This window comes from Takifugu flavidus, chromosome 13, assembly GCF_003711565.1.
Source record: "Takifugu flavidus isolate HTHZ2018 chromosome 13, ASM371156v2, whole genome shotgun sequence".
Taxonomy (NCBI): Eukaryota; Metazoa; Chordata; class Actinopteri; order Tetraodontiformes; family Tetraodontidae; genus Takifugu; species Takifugu flavidus.
The window spans coordinates 4,714,306-4,733,917 of record NC_079532.1 but is presented as its reverse complement, the minus strand read 5'-3'; the positions used below and the strand labels follow the sequence as shown (position 1 = coordinate 4,733,917).

The 19,612-nt window shown below is 43.8% G+C and overlaps 1 protein-coding gene across 9 annotated transcripts in view; it reads left to right on the top strand.

Moving 5' to 3' along the window:
• megf11 (multiple EGF-like-domains 11) overlaps positions 1 to 16,068 on the top strand; it is a 52,598-nt gene extending 36,530 nt beyond the window's left edge. For 4 of the 9 annotated variants that reach the window (XM_057051145.1, XM_057051147.1, XM_057051142.1 and 1 more), the window contains 15 exons: positions 3,356 to 3,476; positions 3,707 to 3,870; positions 3,968 to 4,070; positions 6,372 to 6,518; positions 7,744 to 7,878; positions 9,213 to 9,341; positions 9,838 to 9,966; positions 10,515 to 10,643; positions 10,723 to 10,851; positions 10,923 to 11,159; positions 11,308 to 11,459; positions 11,572 to 11,635; positions 12,698 to 12,742; positions 13,271 to 13,477; positions 14,389 to 16,068. In XM_057051145.1, coding sequence (XP_056907125.1) covers positions 3,356 to 3,476; positions 3,707 to 3,870; positions 3,968 to 4,070; positions 6,372 to 6,518; positions 7,744 to 7,878; positions 9,213 to 9,341; positions 9,838 to 9,966; positions 10,515 to 10,643; positions 10,723 to 10,851; positions 10,923 to 11,159; positions 11,308 to 11,459; positions 11,572 to 11,635; positions 12,698 to 12,742; positions 13,271 to 13,477; positions 14,389 to 14,564 — 2,067 coding nt within the window. In that variant the 3' untranslated portion in view covers positions 14,565 to 16,068. Of the gene's footprint in view, positions 1 to 3,355; positions 3,477 to 3,706; positions 3,871 to 3,967; positions 4,071 to 6,371; positions 6,519 to 7,743; positions 7,879 to 9,212; positions 9,342 to 9,837; positions 9,967 to 10,514; positions 10,644 to 10,722; positions 10,852 to 10,922; positions 11,160 to 11,307; positions 11,460 to 11,571; positions 11,636 to 12,697; positions 12,743 to 12,962; positions 13,043 to 13,270; positions 13,478 to 14,388 lie in introns of those variants that run through there. The other 5 variants (XM_057051148.1, XM_057051146.1, XM_057051150.1 and 2 more) reach the window with 3 other exon arrangements.
• The last annotated feature ends 3,544 nt before the right edge of the window (positions 16,069 to 19,612 follow it).

Genomic DNA, 19,612 nt, shown 5'->3' with positions numbered 1-19,612 from the left:
GCGTTTTGATTGAACAAACAGTAAGTTTTGGGTGACCTTTTTGCAGTTATTCCATTGGCTACATTTTTCAATACAATGTCTTTGTCATTGTAAATTTCCTATTTCAAACCACTGACCCACTTGCACACATTTGTTGGATGTGCAGGACAAAATCTTTTGTTTTTGTGTTATACATGCGCCGCTCTCAAAGGTTGTTGCTTTGATTCATGTTTCACGTTATTTGCGGCCGTATTATAATGTTTACATCATTGTGACCGCAACGTCCTGGGAGAGGTCCTGGTGGCACTTTAGAGGAGCATTTTATTATTGCCTTAAAATGGATGTGCTCTTTTTGCCCTGCAAGAAATGTTTCGCTAAGTGATTAATGATTTGTTCAACCCTTGTCAGGCACTGATGATCAGAACTGTGTCTTTTCTAAATGTTTCTATTTTTTGTCGAGCAACAAAGAGAGGGGGGGGGGGGGGCAGTCTTAGAGCCGTATTATGAGCCCATTCGGTTTAGTGTTTTTTTCCCGCCATGTTGTGTTATTTCACTCCTGCCAAATTACTTGGGTAACTTCAATCAGATTTGCCGCGGTAGCTCATGTCGTGCCATCTGACATTACAGAGCAACGGAGGCCGAGAGGGTACGTTCCTGCCAACATTACATTACAGTGGAAATTGCCTGTGTCTTACAGCGCGTCACTGTGTTGAACTGGGCTGCGGAGCAGGGCCACAGACTGTGTCTTAATTTGCTCCACCTGCTCTCTTTGGCGGCTGCTGGGAAGGACTGCTGGACCCATTAAACAGTCCTACAGGGTCGAACTGCCTGAAAGGGGGAATTTTTCGGGTTGATGCGCAAGCCAGCCTCCTGATTGTTTGTTAGTCGAGCTGCGATCGCATCTCTCACCTTAAATGTGGAACGTTTCGTTAAATGCTGTGGCATATGGCGTTTTTGAAAAGATGATAGTGCTGTGACTGATTGCCAATGAAGTCACTTCTCCAGGGGACAGCTGAGCCTCCCTGCAGCATCTTTGTTCTAGAGTCCCGTCGGGAAGCCAACCAAGCAAAGTAGCGAGGCAGCCTGAGCTCCTGCACACTTGATTAAACTCTGGTAATTGGACATGCTCTTTTTGAGTGGGACAAAGTGATTACATGTCACCTATTCAGGCATTGCCTCTTGCAATATGCAGCATTTACTTACATTGATATTTCTCCTTTATTTAGATATTCCATAAGCCCTGTTAATAACATGATATCCAAAATATAAATGCATTCTAAATTGATTTCAGTGTCTTCAGAGTTGGTGAAAACAAATAGTTTCCCTTCCTCTCTGGACTTTCTAGACTCATCAGATAGGTTCAGAGGTCCAATTTCAGTCCTGCTGCATGAATTTAAAACCGCAGTCACTCATCTAGCAGTTAGATGAACTGTTGAGGAGTGAGACTGATTGGTAATTAGTGGTGCCATTTGCATGTAGTCTCAATGGATCCACACTGATCAATGTTGTGTCAGCAAGAGGCTTTCTGGTTTCAAAAAAAAACAGCTTTCCAATTACATTAAAGTACTAATAGGTATGAATTTAGTGCCTTGGCCAAGGACGACCTGGCCGCCTCTCAGCAGCTCAGGCCTCATCCCTGCTCCCTGCCATGTCGTTATGTAAGGTCCTGCCGCTCTCGTGCGATGGACTGACAGCCCGTGTATTAATAATGATTCCCCACATGCGGGCGTCCATCTTTTCCAGCTCAGAAGGAATATGAATCAGTCTACTAATGAGAGCATTGCTTTGGCCCTCATGAGAGCATAGCAGCCACTGGTTTCTCCACCGCGAGGGTGAAGCCAAGTGGAATCTGACGCAGCCATCAAAGCAGTCAAATCCATGTGGTCATTTGTGGCTGCATGACAATTTATCCAAGAGTCCAGACGCCAGTAAATTGCCTTTGCTCTGAAGATGGGCTGAACCCTTCTGCCGCTCCCTCTCCAGTCCCCTCGGCCGGTCAAACTTCCATCGCCACTTTAGCCACTGTATGGGAAATGCTATTGTTAGCGGTTTGGAAGCTGTCGTTTCAAGTAGAACAAAGGTTATTGCGGGCGATTGATAAAAATTTCATTCACAGTCAGCCGCTTTTATGTGGTGCACGGGGAGGAGAGATGTTTTAAGATGTGTGTTCTGCCCCTGGCGTCCACTGGCACATCTCCTCCTGCCTTCTGTTTAAACTGAGTTCAAAATGATAATGACAGTGTGCAGTGAGCAGGCAGCATTCCCTTGGTTCTCTGGTGAGTGAAGCAAGAGCTACTCAGGACTCCTCTGGGCCACTAATTGGAACTCTAAATCATTGTGTCACCTGTCACTCAAGGCAGTGTTTGGAAGGGGTGTCTGGGAACCCATAGATCAGCTGTGATCCCCAGCTTATGGAGAAATGAGATGAGTGAGGATGGCGGTTCAAGTGCTTGGCTTTTTTTTTTTTCTTGTTTTAAAATCAGAAATATGATTAAAGCACCCTGCACTGGACATAAAAGATGCATTCCACATCCTTTTCTCATACATTACACTCTGATGCATTGCATTAGGTTAGTCTGCTGCTCTCCCAGTGGTGTGCTCATTAACAGTAGGGAGTTAATTGAGTGTCTGTCGCAGCGTTGGAGATGTCCCTGGGACATTCCTCTGTCTGCTCAGCTCACCTTTTGGTTTATTTGTTTGGAATTTGCATTAATCTCTCTTCCTGCATCATTTCTTTTGGGTAAAATCTCATTTCCAGTCTGACAGTCCTGGAGTTCACCTGTGGAGGCATCATTGGCAGTTTTGGCATTTTGCCGTCTTATCCTTATAGAACTCATCTCAGCAGAACAGTAGTCGTCACTAAAATTACGTAGAGATGATCTGCAGTCTTTGTTGTTCCCCTTTAACTCTCGTCTTTGGGGGCAGCTGGAGATTTTTTTGAGTACTGCATCACTGCGCCATGGAATTGAATCACTCCTGGTGGTCCCATTCTCTGTAAAAAAAAACAAAAACAGCACCTGCATCAGCCTTCACTTTATCGTTCCACAGATGCATTTTCAACCACATCTTACTTTCTATAAAAGAGAAAAGGCCGCAGGAAATAGCAAGGGTTTCTTGGTCAGAGGAGCAGATTAGGTAATAGTTTTCTTATGAATAGAGAGGGCTGTGCACAGATCATCCTCTTGAGCTGAAGTTAAATCAATTCAGGTCACTTTGAAGTGCTTTGCTCCATATTCTGCACACTAAAATTGTCTAAATATAATTCACCCAGCAAGTCAAAATGAGCTGAACTGCTTGGACTCCACTATCACTGTCTTAAGTCTACCTCAGTCAGCATGGTTGTGTCTCATGACTTTGCATTTATTTTGTTCCTCAGGGTGAAGATTGCACAACACTGTGTCCCCCCGGTTTATATGGACCGGGCTGCATGTCCACCTGCTCCTGTCATAATCACGCATCCTGCTCTCCGCTCAATGGCTCCTGCCTCTGCAGAGAGGGTAAAGAAAATTCAGTCCCAGCTGCATCATACTGAATACCAGATAGCCAATGCATAAGAGCTGCCTTGCGCATCTTCAGCCATAAGTGTATCACTATCACATTTGCATGGGTTTTAATGGGATTATCAAATAAATGTATCACCAAAAGTTGCTGTTCTTAAAAAATCTTCACAAGCAATAATCAACAAAATGAATCAATTTTCAATCAAATCTTCTCTGTGTTACCTCAGGCTGGCAAGGTGTGGACTGCTCCATCCCCTGTTCCAGTGGCACATGGGGGCTAGGCTGCAATCAGACGTGCTTATGTGCGAATGGAGCTGCATGTGACCCTATAGATGGAATCTGCACATGTTCTCCAGGGTGGAGGGGACAGCACTGTGATGAATCCTGCCCTGTGAGTCTTTGCTTCAACTGTGGAAGTGGACTTTTTGGTTGTTCTTTTTTTTGGGGGGGGGGTGCAATGGTGTAAAAGTGACTTTTACTGTTGTCAGGACGGCACCTATGGGCTGGAGTGTCGGGAGCGCTGTGACTGCAGCCATGCTGACGGGTGCGACCCAACAAGTGGTTACTGCCGCTGCTATCCTGGCTGGACAGGTCAGTGTTTGCTGAAAAACTAGAGATGTGCTTCCGAGATTGAAACTGTGGAAACATAATTACCATACTGCAACTTTTATGGTTTATGTTTCTGTTATTTGACACTCGGTCAGCAAGTCTGTGCACGCGTCCACTTCCAAGCCCATTGCTTGGTTATGCAAACTGATGCTCTCACAACAAACCTGACTTTCACCAGGTTAGTAGTTTCTCCTTTTGTACTACAGCCCCCAGTGGAGCCCCTTACGTTTACAAAAGCATCTCAGACAGATGCTTGTGTCTTGTCTCCTGCATTTGTTTACAGCAAAAAAAGTAGAAAAGTGTGAATGTCAGAGGAAGGATGAGGGTCATTATTATAAGCATCACATCTGAATGTCAAACACGGGGAACTAGCTGAGGACTTGGTCTCAGAGCCTGGGTGGAGAGGTGCAGTCAGGGGGGGAATAGATTCAGCGGGAAAGGTCAGGCCTGTGTGCGCTCAGCAGCCGGCCACATTCAGCCTCCAGAGCTTTTGGCATTTATTCTGGGAAACAATGCGGAGTTTTATTATCTGCAAGAACGAAGGCGGCGAAACAGGTCTCTCATGCTCTGAATCCTGCACAGGTTGGGACCATCTGTCAGACTTAATTGAGTCACTGGGGTGCAGCGCTGGGGGCAGCATGCAGCCTTGGACAAACATATACATGCTTATGTGAATTCGACAGTTTTCAATGGGCTCTCAGAAAAGCAGGAGCACCTGGAGAGATTGTGAGTGCGATCCCGGTCGTTGTGGGATAACTATTTTTGAAGCGCGGGCACTTTTGTTTTTCCATCTAATCAGTGTGATTTCAGCCTGCATTCTAGCTGCAAAGTTGACATAACCGCTTTGCCAGGAATCTGGCTTCCAGGAGTCGTGCCTGTGAGGGGCTGAGCTGCATTAAACACCCACAGTTGCTGCTGGACTGTTGCAAGCCTGACATCGGCCAACAAAGGTTTAGAAGAGAGTTGAGAGTGGACACTCGATGGAGAGGCTTTTGGCTAGTCCATTAAAAAAAAAATCACCTTTAATTTTTTTAGGAGGGTTCAGACCATGTAGCAGGTGATGTGTGTGTGTGTGTGTGTGTGTGTGTGTGTGTGTGTGTGTGAGAGAGAGAGAGAGAGAGAGAGAGCGATGGAAGGAGAGGTTGGCTTTGCTCTCTCTACAAATTGGATAGTGGGACCTCTGGCACTTCTCAGAGAAAAGCCTACTTTGAAGAGACTTCAGTTCTGGCTACTTTCACTCTTTCTTTTTCTCCCTCACTAGACATCCAAAGCCACTCTGTTTGCCACCATTAGACAGAAACGTGTGATGCCCCACTCGCATTCATTTTCCGACTGTAAAGGCAGTCGCAGCCTTTTCTGCCTGGCCTAGCAGAACCTCAAACACACTTGCACAAGCCTTGCCCTCCTTTTGATGTCCATGGCTGTGCCTCAGACTAAATCATTCTTACCGCGCTCCCCACTCATCAGCACTAACATTTCCTCTCCTGTACTCCTAGATTGCAGCCTTAAGGCGGCACAATTTCTGTATAACATAAGTCCCAAGAGCTTACTCCAGGTCTAATTCAAAGGTACCACACTAATGCTCCTTTAATGGTCACACTATTCTCAGATATTCACACTCAAAGGAAATATAAAATGAGACTTCGCACTTAGGGTTGACACTTGAAAGGTTGCCGAGTTTCTGTGAGTGTGTGACACTACAGTGCACGCATGAGCATGGGGAGAGCAGTTGGATTTTATGAACCTGCAGGTATGGACAGTCCATGAGGTTTCTGGTCCGTATTTTTTGTTATTATGCTAAAAACCGTCAGCTGGAGCAGATGTTCTAATGGACCAGATGCACAGAGAGAGCCCTGTATGGATATTTTGTGTCGCTTGGTCAATCTCTGCCAAACACACTGTGTTCAGAGTGTGAACTTGTCCCCTGAATGCTTCCTTTCAGCTCTGTACACTCTGCTGAAAGGGAATGGGAGACAAGCTTGGCCTCTCCCGAGAGCCAACCCTGTTAATCAACACGGCACTCTGGCAGGGAGCCCCATCAGATCAAAAATAAGGGTTCCAAAGGAAGCTCAGTCTGAAAGGCCGCAATAACGCAAACAGCAGGTTGATCATTCGGGATATAAAAAACCACCCAAAACCCCTTCCTGCAGATCCAGCATGATCGGCCATTGTGAACGCCGTCCTGCCTGATGTCTCTTTACAGATGGCAGGCTACTTGCAATATTTCGGCAATCCTCCTTGGTGCGTATTCACTGAATATTTGTCATCATAATGTGCCCGCAGGAATCCACTGTGATAGCGTGTGCCCACAAGGCTTCTGGGGACCCAACTGTTCATTCAGCTGCTCCTGCCAGAACGGAGGATCCTGCTCTCCAGAGGATGGCACATGTGTGTGTGCAGCTGGATACAGAGGAACGTCCTGCAAAAGAAGTGAGCATTGTTCCTGTGCTTAAGACTGAGAGGGGCTCCACAGTACTGACCTTGGTTTGGTGTTTGAAGAATTGTTGAAGGGTGATCCTGCTGGGGAGAAGGCACTTAAACGGCGACAACTGCTTGAGTCCAACCCCTTCATCACTGCTGTCGTTTAATCAGACTTCTCTGCACCCCTGTCACACACACACACACACACACACACACACACAAATGCAACTCGCAGTGGGAGATTTGCTGTTCTCACCCTGAACTCATCAGAGGGCGCAGACCCGCCCCCCCCCCCACACACACACACACACACACACATACTCAGGGAGTGCCAGCTTTGTGTTTCCAAACAGGATTTGTTTGAGGCCCCACTCAAATGATGAACTCAGTGATTGAACTCAGATTGAGAGAGAATTTCACAGCTGCAAGCCTGTAAAAAACATGTTTTTTTGTGGAAGTGGCCGTACAGGCCCCTCAAAGATAGCAGCAGAGTTCACATGAGCAGTGACGTATACGTGTGGGTCTTTCAACAGTTCTGCCTGCAGAATGTTCACGCAGATAATTTTCTCATCAGGTGAGAACCTGAGTAACTGCAGCAGTTTCGGTCCAGACTTGAGCTGTAGAACTCTGCTCCTCCAGAGGCTGATAAATGTGTACCACACCAGGTGCTTCAATCAAAACAGAACCTATGAGGTGTACTTAATCGTGAGTGGTAATCTTACAAGAACCAATCTGGTTTTATTATTTCGAGCATACTTGTTTGATTGTTTTTCCCAAATCGCTGCTTACAAAGATAACAGCACAGATTGGCTTTTAGATGTGCACTAAAATTAAAATATGTTTTATATAGCTTATGGCTTCTGCCCACATTACAGTCTTTGTTTAAAAGGTGGTTAAAATGAACTTCATTTTGTATAGTACACACTTTGAATAACATTTTCATCTTTTTGGTGTTTAATTAATTAACTACTGTCCTCTTCATATCCCACATGCTAAAAAGCAGACCTCTCTGATATCATTTCCTATTTTACAACAATATAGCTTTCATATTATATTAATGGGGGCTTACAATAAAGTCTCACTCTCCCGCTCCTTCTCCTTCCCTCCCCCTGTATTTTGGGCTCCTGTTCGTTTGGTCTCAAGTAGTTCAGAACTCTTTGATCACTCTCATTCGATATAGTTCTTCTATCTCACCCTGTCAACCGCTTTCCTTTCCCCTCTGGCCACACTGCAGTCTGTTCTCCGGGGTTCTACGGTCACCGCTGCAGCCAGTCCTGTCCACAGTGTGTGCACAGCACTGGGCCATGTCATCATATCACAGGCCAGTGTGAGTGCCTGCCTGGTTTCTCTGGCTCTCTGTGTAACCAAGGCAAGTATTGTGTCCCTTTGGCCTCTGTCATGCTTCCTGTTTTCAGTTGTGTTTTTCATATTTACAGTGGTTTCTTTGCCTTGAAACCCTTGCATTCAAAATGTCATGTATAGCCGCACATCAAGTGTGTTTACAAAACCAATGCATTTTCTGCATTTTTTTAATTTTTATTTTATTGTATTTCCAGTCAACATACAATAATATCACATTGTCATATAGATAGTGGAGTTTTCAATAGCAGATCTTCGGCGTGGTAGTATATATCACCACAGATCACCTCCTTCTGCAGCATAAATCTTCGCTCCATCAGTGCCTTTAGTGCAGACACCTATGTACTGTGGAGTCTCCTTCTAATAATTTACCCCTTTTTTAAATAAATTACAGCGAAGCAGTGAGAGATTTTGAAATTCTCTTTCATGACTTTGAGCAATGTCTTTCTGATAAAAGTTTAATAGGTTAGCTGATAAAAAGAGGGGGGGAAACAGTTCTCTTCCTAATTTGTTAGATGTTAATTACTGGCGAGGGACAAAGGTCCCCGAAAACATACACATTTTGGAATGATGTAGGCCGTTGTTGTTTTTACTCTTCTCTTGTCCAGCACGCAAAGATATGGGCTAATGATGCTTTCCTGGTGAGTTGAGGTCTCGATCCCCAGATACATCAGTATGGGGTAGCCAACTACATGGCCTAATCTCAACCTGCTTAGCAGAACTACAAGAGCCCTGAAGAAGAGGGAAAAGCCAGCCGAAATGTAATCACTATAATGGCCTCACATATAAATGAGTGGGACCAGTCGTATTCACAGGCATTATCTGATGTTCCCAACACCAGGCTATTCTCTTCATCCGAGACCTTTTGATGTATCTGCTGGTGCCACAACTCCCAGATTGTTAGATAGACCTCGTTGAATTTGTCTCATGGCCTTAACGTAAAAAAACACAATGGAGGTTTAATTGGAAATGAAATCTTTTATTGAAGTGTGAGGGAGGGCGTTGAAATATTAATTTCATAAAATATGCATACGGTGGTCTGTGTACATGGTCTATTTTAATTATGTGGTGCATTGCTCATTCGGCTCATGTGAGTGCAAATAGGGCATTTGTGCCACTGAAGGTGGTGATTGACTCCTTTTGTTTAAGCAGATTACTTCATATCCACTTAAATAGTGCGTTATCAACATTAGAGAGGCGTGTCTACATTACCTCTCATGCACTGGGTTTATTTGCATTATATTATCATATATATGTCCAAGTTTAGTGTTGTGACGCTAACAGATGCCAACCAGTGACCACATGCAGGGTTGTTGTTTTGATATTTTGCCTCTGTTTGTGCAGTCTGTCCAAGTGGCAGGTACGGCAGGGCCTGCACCGAGGTCTGCCTCTGCAGCAACAATGGCACCTGCAACCCCATCGATGGCTCCTGCCAGTGCGTTCCTGGCTGGATTGGAGAGGATTGCTCTCACGGTACGCTTAAACGCCTTTATCCTTCATTTCTTTATTTTGTGTTATCTTTTTTGAGGATCTTTGCTACTCATTGTTTATCCCAGTTCTCATTTACTTCATTTGCATCAGTCGTTTTCATGACCCCCACACATCCCAGAACAGATTGCTTACTTAAATGATTGCTGTTGTACATTATGCACTTAGATTTACGGTACTGTTGGCCAAAGATCATTAGGAGAGCTTTGAGCTATCACACTATTAGAAATTGATGTGTGCCTTTTTATTACCTTAACTGCTCCGAGTAAAAATACCTTATATCTGATAGATATTATGCTTTACTTTAATACATCTTTAGTAGAACACATATGGCTACTCATATATCATCATCTAAATGCCTGTTGGGAATAAAAATGACACTAAATTCCCAGCATTAGCTTGTGTTGACAATGTGGAGCCGTTCCTCGGATGTGGCTGTGTGATCCTGAGCTCAACTGTGTCTCTGGGCTCTCTGGCGCAGCCTGTCCCTCTGGGCACTGGGGCCCCGATTGTCTCAACTCGTGTAACTGTCACAACGGAGCCCAGTGCAGCGCCTACGACGGGGAGTGCAGGTGCAGCCCTGGCTGGACTGGACTCTACTGCACCCAGCGTGAGTCTCTCCGCTCCACCGAGCAGAAACAGAGTGCCACCAACTGTCTGTAATGCTGAACTGCAGCCAAAACACCCGTTCACTTTTTAAAAAACATTTTATACATATATATCTAGAACATTTCTAGAACACATTTACTATGAATGGTCAGTTTGTTAGATTGGTTATGCATTCACACAGGGGTTTTGCAGATCAACATCCATCTTTTAACTTTTTTAAATCTATCACCCCAAAGCTTTTAATCAGAGCCCTTGTTTTGTGTCATATTGCCGTTTGATTTTATATTCTGGTGTGTTTTTCCTTTCCCTGCCCCCCATAAATTGTCCACCCTTCTTGTCATTTAGTTTCCACCTCGTATTAAATTAACATAATGTCTTTTTTTTTCTGCACGGAATGTAGAATATACTTCTTTTCAGTTGCTTCGCGCCTAGTTGAGAATGCTAAACAGACAACAACCCATATGGAGCTTCCTGCTGACTTCTGATGTGACCTTCACACTCAATGTTCAGAGCTATCCTTTGTTTTTTTTCACGTGCATCTGTCTGCAGGTTGCCCGTCGGGGTTCTACGGCAGAGACTGCTCCGAGGTCTGCCGCTGCCAAAATGGTGCGGACTGCGACCACAGCACCGGCCAGTGCGCCTGCCGAACTGGTTTCATTGGGACCAGCTGTGATCAGAGTTGAGTATCCCCGAGGAGGTTGTTCTTAAAGTGCTTTAACTATTATAGATATGTTAAAGTAGCTCTCTCTGCATACAGAGTGTCCTGCTGGTACGTTTGGATATGGCTGCCAGCAGTTATGCGAGTGCCTCAACAATGCCACTTGCGACTATGTGACTGGAACGTGCTACTGCAGTCCCGGTTATAAAGGCATCCGCTGTGATCAAGGTGAGAGGATCTCACGGTGGTCAAGGCGCAGCGCAAAAACTCAGTGTTGTACATCGCTGTTTTCTCTGTAGCAGCTTTGATGATGGAGGAGCTGAACCCGTACACCAAGATTAGCCCAGCGCGAGGCTCGGAGCGGCAGTCTGCAGGCGCTGTCATGGGAATTATCTTTCTACTTCTCATCATTATGGCCATGCTCAGTCTGTTTGTGTGGTACAGACAGAGGCAGAGGGACAAAGGGCATGAGAGCCAGCCCACTGTGTCTTACTCTCAGGCGATGCACCTCACCAACACTGACTATTCTCTCTCTGGTAAGACGTCTCAGAAAGATATTCATTTTAAATATCAAGATGTTGGTCTAAGAATGATCGTAGTTTAATGTTGAACACAGGTGATTCCTTTTATGTGGTTGTTTAAAACATTGTCACTCAAATACCCACATGTTATTTGAACCCTCAGAGTGTGGCAGTACTGTAGCAATGAGGACCAGTGTTGCTGAGGTCAACCAGAGCCAGGGCAGCTGCAGCAGTAGTGGCCAGTGTTACCAGACTGTGGCCCAGTGTAACGTCTCAACCATCTCCAGCAAACTGGATGGCAACCAGACCCTCAAAGTATGAGCACTGTGTGTGTGTGTGTGTGTGTGTGTGTGTGTGTGTGTGTGTGTGTGTGTGTAACATTTGGACTATGTGGCAGAAGCACCAACCTGTGCTCTTCCTTTCACAGTCAGGCACCCTGAAAAGCAGAAACGGCTCAGAATGGAGGGCCTACTGCAACCTCAATGACATAGGTCAGTTATCCTCTCTGTTGCTGTGAAGTATCCCGCCCGCGCTGAATGTTGTGCAGCATTATACCTTCAAGGACAAAGAGGAACTTGTGATTTGCACCAGCATCATACAGGCCTCTCCCCTACTGGGAATGAAGATGAAGCAGTGTTTTCTTGTTAAAGCTAACCCTGTGCTTTGATTCTGATAGAATGTTCAGGGGGGAGAGAGAAGGCAGTAGCACGGAGGTGAATAGGGGTCAATATGAGCTCATTAGTCCTTTTTCACTCCCCCCAGTGGCACATTTCTGTATGGTGGCTAGCTGTGGGTCAGCTGTTGGACTCTCCGCCTGTAAATTATAGAAAATTAATCACTTGGGGGGAAAAAATATCAATAGAACGTTAAATCTCTGGCTTAAACAACCTACTACTACTGCTACTACTACTACTACTACTGCTACTACTACTACTTTAGCTGCACAAATAATTAATAAATGCTTATACACTTTTTAAGCTTGAGTAAGGAATATATTAATACACACTTTCTCCTTTAAAGATATACCATTATTGGTAACGTATTAACATTGTAAAATATTTAATCTCCATATAGTGTAATTAAGATGAGGTACCTGATGCACAAATAACAGTTCTACAGTTTTTGTTATATTTTTTTATTATTTCCTGGTCTTTTGAGGTTATTTAATAAGACTATAAATCATCTAGTTATCACTGCAAAGGCAGTGCAGTGTCATTGTTTATTTAACAGACTTGACTTAAAAGTCAAAGTTCTCAGTATGCACTATTTTCATTTTATATTAAAGAAAATCAGTCATCTAAAAGAAAACGTCGGAGGTTCCTACATCAAATATCAGAATATTCCCTATCTGGCCTGTTTTGACACATAATGTTTTGGGGAAATATTCTATTATCATTAAGCAGATGAGCTGGAGGAAGCTGACACCATGAGCTAAGGGAGACATGCTGTATATATATATTTACATCTCACCTTTCCCTTCATCACACCTTCACTGGTATTTCCTGTCAGCCTTCACATGTGCTGTCGCTGACACCTCTTTACGTGTGTTCCAGACGTTCAACAGGGGGACACACAAACACAAAGAGGCACCAGAAAAGGTACTAACCGTGTGCGTCACGTGTGTGTTAAATCTCATAACTGCTACATTTTAAAAGTCTTTTCCAGCCCATAGCTCATGTTCTTTTATTCTTCATGATTTATGTGAAAAGTCTACACTTTGGACAGGCTCATGGTGGGCTGAGATATTCCTCCAGAGCTAATTGCTCTCTGTGGCTCAGTGCCCATAACGTCATTTTGTCTCCCACACTTGGAGTGTAGGAGACCGCGGTGTGAAGAGTGGACCCAAAAGAGCTTCGCTGCGGTCTCTAATGAGGCCTCTTATCAGACTGATGAGACTGGTATGGATGAGATGAGCCTTCCACACTCTCCCCTTTGTACTCTGATTACTACCTACATTAGTCACCTGTCAGGCACAAAAGAAATGGAATTTCTCCAGAATGACAATGATTTTCATTACCACGGCGAAGGCCACGCTCATCAACTTTTAGCGGAAGGTTCGGGCATCAAGTAAAAATCTTATCGTCTGCGTTTGCGCTGACTGTGTCTTTGTCTTGCGGCTCCTGCAGATTACATCAAAAGCTCCATATGTAGCAACAGCTCCTGCTCGCTGAACAGCGAAAACCCATATGCCACCATCAGAGACCCACCAGCTCTGGCCTGCAAGCACACCGAGAACAGCTACGTGGAGATGAAATCCCCCTCCCACCGCGAAGTGCCCTTTGGCGGCACCGCCACCCTCCTGGGCGGCACTGGCAGGAACGTCTATGACGTTGGTGAGTGTGTCGTCGCTCTGGTGTGTGGAGCTCAGCAGGGTTCTGTGGCGTTTGTCCCCGCTGCTCATGTGCCCCCGGGTGAACTCACACACGCGTGGCCCCGGTGAGAGTTCATCTGTGCGAGCTGTTCCTCTCTCGTTTCCCGCGGGTGAGACGCCGATATAAACTATTCAGACCGAAATCCGTGCGTTTAACAAGAAAACATATCAAGATTTAAAACGGAAATTTCATCAGGCTTTCATTTCAAGACGGTTTCGAAAAGTTTATGTTTATAGCTGCGTTGCGTCACTTGCGTCCTTTAACAAAACTGAAATATTACATTCTTGGTGTCGAGTTTTACTGGCTCAGCCCAACTTTTTTGTCCTGTTTTCATTTGTTTCGTGAGACAGTAGCATTTAGGCATCTGTTATTATGGGCCTAATGTTTCCCTTAGCAGAACTCCATCTGTCGTTTATAGTTTATGTCAATTTCTATGTCAGCGTTGTGCCCCAAGATGATAAATGTTGTCAGTGATTTTTAGTATTTGTAATTTATAATGATTTAAGAAATCCTATTTTTAAGCTGACCATCAACATCTTACCGCTAAAGACTTATTTTCTCACCAGCCATTTGTTAACCTGGTGTGAGCTGTTTTTTTTTTACATTTTATATAATCTATATGTTGGCACTACATTTGAATGAAGGTGTTAAATAAATAATTGCTCGGTTTTGACATTTGATTTGTTCTGTTCACATTTAAATAAGGGGCACTGTATCACAACTTTCCTGTGAGTGTGTGTGTGTGTGTGTGTGTGTGTGTGTGTGTGTGTGTGTGCACGCGTATGTGCGTGCGTGCATGTAGTCCTCCTCCCCCAGTGTTTCTAACCATCTCTGTCCCACTGTTTCCTTCCTGTTTCCTCAAACCACCACAGAGCCCACTGTGAGTGTCCTGCAAGGACCCAATGGAATGGCCACCGGCTTCTCCCAGAGTCCCTATGACATTCCTCGTGGCACCCACATCCCCGGCCACTATGACATACTCCCCATGCGTCACAGCCCCCCGCACACACCACCTCCTCCCCCAGAAAGCCCCAGCTCCCTCCTCTAAATGGGGCACCCTTCGTCAGGCTCTGACAGCATGCCTGCACCCCAGGCACCATTGAGCCAACCGACCCCCCCCCCCTCCCTACCCCCACCCCCCACCCGCCATCTCTGTGTGTTCAGTTAGGTACTGAGATGGAGTCTCATCCACAGTTCATCTGAACTCTCTCTGGCTCCCACTGATGCTCTTTCTCCAGCTCTAAAGGGGGGAGGGTAGAAAGGAGCATCCCATACACCAGCGACCATTCATCCTTGGTTTTTTTTTCCTTAAAAGAGAAACTGCTCACAAAACGACACAGCCTTTTTATGGACCCCCTGAAGTGGAACACAGCGACTTCAACGGCATTAAGGGCGGCATACGTGGCTTGGCTGGATATGATTAAAGATTCGAATGCTTTCAGCCCAGGATGCACATTTATTATTCTAGGGTCATCCAAGTGATTCTAACGGCCCCTAAACAGAAGTGATTTTCTCCGCAGGGAGGAAGGTGTCGCAGCCTGGATCATTTTAAAGCAGGTGATCATTAACTACGTATAAATAGCAGTTTTACGAGTCGCCGGGGTGCGCAGCAGCTGCAGACGGCAGATGGGGCGGGGTCGCTCTGAGGTGAGCAAAAGTCAAACAGACGACAGGTGAGAATGAACAAAGTTCGATAAAGCTTGGCCACCAACTTCATGTTGTTCTATATACTGATGCCCAGGTGCAATTACAGAGTTAAGTTTGCATCGCTGGTTTTATTTTGAAATATTCAAACATGCAGCAGGTTTTAAGGATTAAGTTTCCCTCCACATTGGCATAATCATCTGTTTTTACATGTGAGCCTTTTTCTTGCAGATGTCTTCGCCTTTGTTCTTAAAAATTGGGTCTTAAGCGATGGCTGTGACCTTTTTTTTAAATTTTAAAGCTAATTGCTTCATTTATGATTTGTATTATTGTGATAGTGTTTTTTCTATCAGTGTGCCACTAGAATTATAAAAAGATAAGCATGATGGGATGACCCGCCAATGTAGATAACATTGTTTATCCTCTTGTGAGATGATCACTGTCATTTTGTGAAGAGTTTTATGAAGATATTTAAAATGTTCTTTCTTCAGTCGAACTGTAAAACGGAGGTTTTATCTGACCAATGACCCAGAAATATCCTGTGCAGTATCATACAAAGGGAACTAAATGTAAAAATTCTGAAATATTAAATGTTTATACCAGGTTATTTATTTTTATTTGTAAATTGTACTGAATTTATTCTCACTATCTGAATTCATTACACCATCTGTCTTAGCAATAACATGCTGACAATCGATTCTCCCCCTGCCATACACACACAAACGCACACACCCACCTCTCATCAGTGACGGACGTTATACAGAGTTCGCTCGGTGTGGTGACAGTGGATCGTATGCTATGTGACTGCTTTTCCTTTACGGAAGGTTTTACCAGTTGCTGTCATGCCAATGCTGCTTGTGGTTTTGGTACGTACGGTTCAAATAAAAAGCCTATTCTGCCCTCGGAAATCGTTTCATTCAGGTCAGTAACTCCAGAAACGCGGAGGAGAATCCCCAAAGAGGACCCATCTGTCTCCATTTGGAGCACTGCTCATTGAAATATCATCGCAATGAAAGTTGGCATGATGGGCCTCGTCTCCATGGATACAGGGTTATCTTTAATAAATGGTGGAGCAGCTACAGCCAGGAGTCTATGATGTAAATTTAAAATAATGTCCTGATAGTCTTCATATCTTCACCAGATCTTATCAATATACTGAAACTAACGATGACATTCAGGTCAGTGAAGGCAACATTTGCTGGTTTAAAACTCCTCAGGAATGGAATTCACTGGCGTTACGTGATCTGTCTGTATTTGTTCTGAATGGAAAAAAATGGGATCTTTTAACTCTCGGAGTGTTAAAGACAACAGTGGCATTTATTTTAAATGTGTTGAATGCCAACCAAGGCCAAGGAAGACACTGCTGAAGAATGCCAACAAGGAAAATCAAATTCCTTCCTGCGTGATCTCCTGGTAAATGGAATGAAATAAATGATCATCCTTGCTGGATCTGCCTTTTGGAGGAGTCATTTCCAAACCCTTTTCTCAAAGATTACCTGACACAAGTGCAACACTGCTGCACTGATTGTGATTTAGCATCATTAACATAGTCAACTGAGGGACTTTTTATATTTATGAAGAAAAATACTTAATTCCACAGTGAGCCTGGTATAACTTAAATTAGCAGATGTAATTTGACACAAAGGACTTTCCAAATCATAAAAGTGGGCATTTCTCTTCAAAACAACATAACACAATTTATGTTTTTCAGTCTTTGTGTTCCGTTTTTGGAGTCTAAATAAAGCAACACAGAACAACGTGAAGAGGCTGGATTTGATTTCAAACTGCAGCCGAAAAGATCAACGTTCGGAAGAAGAACCAACATTAAGAAAAGTTTCGGAAGGAGGCCAAACACACTTTCATGTTAGAACAACTTTGTCCAAATGATCTTATTTGCATGAACCCAGTCTGTGTATTCTTTCAGAGCCTCAACTGTCTGATTATTAAAATATGAAATATTGCAGGGGCACAAAAAAAGTGCAGCATCTTTGCTTTCCAAACACAGGCCTCAGGCACCTTCCTTAACGTCTGACAACTCCATCCTTCAGATAAACCTTGTCTGTTGCACCATAGAAGTTACCACCGGGAATAGGCCGTTTTAGACCCCGGCAGATTCGCACCTTTGCTTTGTTCGCTGCTGTCGTGACCCACCGTTTTTGCCTGAGGCTCCTGTGCAGCTCATATGAACGAGGGCAGATCTACGCAACAGGAAGAGTTAGAAATTACCACCACACGTCTGCCTCTGTTAATGTCTCGGTGAATGCAGGTGCTGAGTGTAATAGCTGTGAACTCAGATGAACCATTCGACTGCACTCAGCTGCAGATCTTTAGTGCAGTCACGTCCCGCAACAGGAACTATGAGGATCAATCAGGCCCGAGCTGGGTGTCTAATCCTTAATTCAAAGGCAGGCTGATCTTTAGTTCTTCCTTCTTTGTAACACAAAGGTCTAAATGCACATCAATTTATTTGTCCAAATCACTCTAGTTAGGGAGGAAACCAGAGCAAACAGAGAAGGCTGAGGTCAACAGAGGCTTAAATAATGATAAATTGACATGGGTGGACAGGAGGAATCCATTTTTAATGAGGAGGAATTTAACAGTTTCATTTTATAACTATTACGTTTTTGTATATGTGTAAAGAGAAAATCACTAATTCATTTCAGACAATTTATGGTTAATGCAAAATAGATGAAACATCATTTTGAGTTTGCCTTTAATCATATTAAAGGCCAAGAATGGTCTTGTTCAAAGTCACCCTCATAATTTATTCATTTGGCTTTTAAGGGGCCAAGCTTGTTTGTAGAGGATGAAATCCTTAAACAAGTGTCCTGCATATCTGATTAATTAAAGTGATTTATTAATCTTCCTCCTTTTGGGGAACAATAAAACATGGACACAGTGTTATTAGAAAGTAGCTGAGCGGAACAGAAGAGAATGGAAATAGCTTCTGTGCAGATAAACAAGTTATTTCCATTCCACAGCAAGGCCACGGGGGAGTCAGCAGGGTGTGTGTCAGACACAGGGTCATAGAGCTCAGAGAGACATTTACTGGACATCGCTGCAGCTAAAATGACTGATGAGGAAAGATGCATTCTAATTCCTTTTTGGTTGGAATCCAAGCTTTGTCCTGGTTGCGGTGGGACGAGAATGTCCCCAGAAACTGCAAATTGGTGTTTGCAATCAATTCCTGCGGTGGAGGTGCACAGCAGCAGTTGTCCCTGGATGCTTCTCTTGTTCCATCTGCTTTGTATCTGTCCAACATTGTTAGAGTCTGTCAGGTGATGCACCTAACTGTTCCCTGTGTTGTGTAACTGACTAGTCAGATGTTTCTGGGATGTGTGTGTGTGTGTGTGTGTGTGTGTGTGTGTGTGTGTGTGTGTGTGTGTGTGTGTGTGTGTGTGTGTGTGTGTGTGTCCTTGTGGCCAGTGAGGACATCTTCTTAACCCTATAAAGCCTGACACATCAAAAAATAGCCAGAAAATTCTATTTTTTTGGAAATGAGATGTTTATTGAACCTTTTAACAAAATCCCAATTTTTTTTTGATTTTGTTTATGACATTTCTTTTGTATCAAATATGATACATTAGGCGATTTCGGCAACTTTTAGCTCACGACTATGTTAACTTTAGACACAAAAACAAAGTTTGCCCATAACATTTTGACAATATAGAACATGAACAACAACATTTTTCTCTTTGGTTTTTTTGCATAGCACTTTTTAGCACAAGAGGCACACTGCAGCCTCTTTTACGGGGTGGTGTTGGAGTTGTTTCAGGAGAGGACAGTGGTCTGCCACACTTGATTTTGGTTTAGAAAAAAGGGACGTCTCAGAATCTCGCATATCAAATATGATACAAACGGCTTTAAAGGGTTAATCTCAGAGGGAAATTCCATGTGTGCCCTGCTAGCATGTCTATAATGTGTAGGTTACCACAGGTACTACACGACATGATCACATGTGGTCAGTGTCATAGGAATCCATCTACAACAGTCTCAGAGCAGGTGACATTGAAAAGAAGACGTAATAGTGGAGTGAAGCTATACAACCTTTCTAAAATCTGCAAAAGTCTGTCTGTCTGTCTGTCTGTCTGTCTATTTTCGATTTTTCAGGACAATCTTTTCTCAACGGTGACTCAACAACATTAATTTGGATATTTTGAATCTCCTGATAATTGCTTCCATCCCCGTTTTAATATACACTGTATTCATCACTTTCCAAAATGTCACACATTTTTTAAATGTTATTTATTTGTTTCTTTGTTTGTTTTTAATAAAAAAAATTATGCAAAATTGAACATATTTGTACTGCCCGATGTTCCGGTAGCCATATTGTTGTGTGCTGAAAAGGCCATGTATTTTAAGGACCACAAGGGGGCAGCAGAGGAAAAGACGAGGATTCTACCTTCAGTTTTCTATCGAGCTTTTGAGAGCTGAGAATGCAAATCTATTATT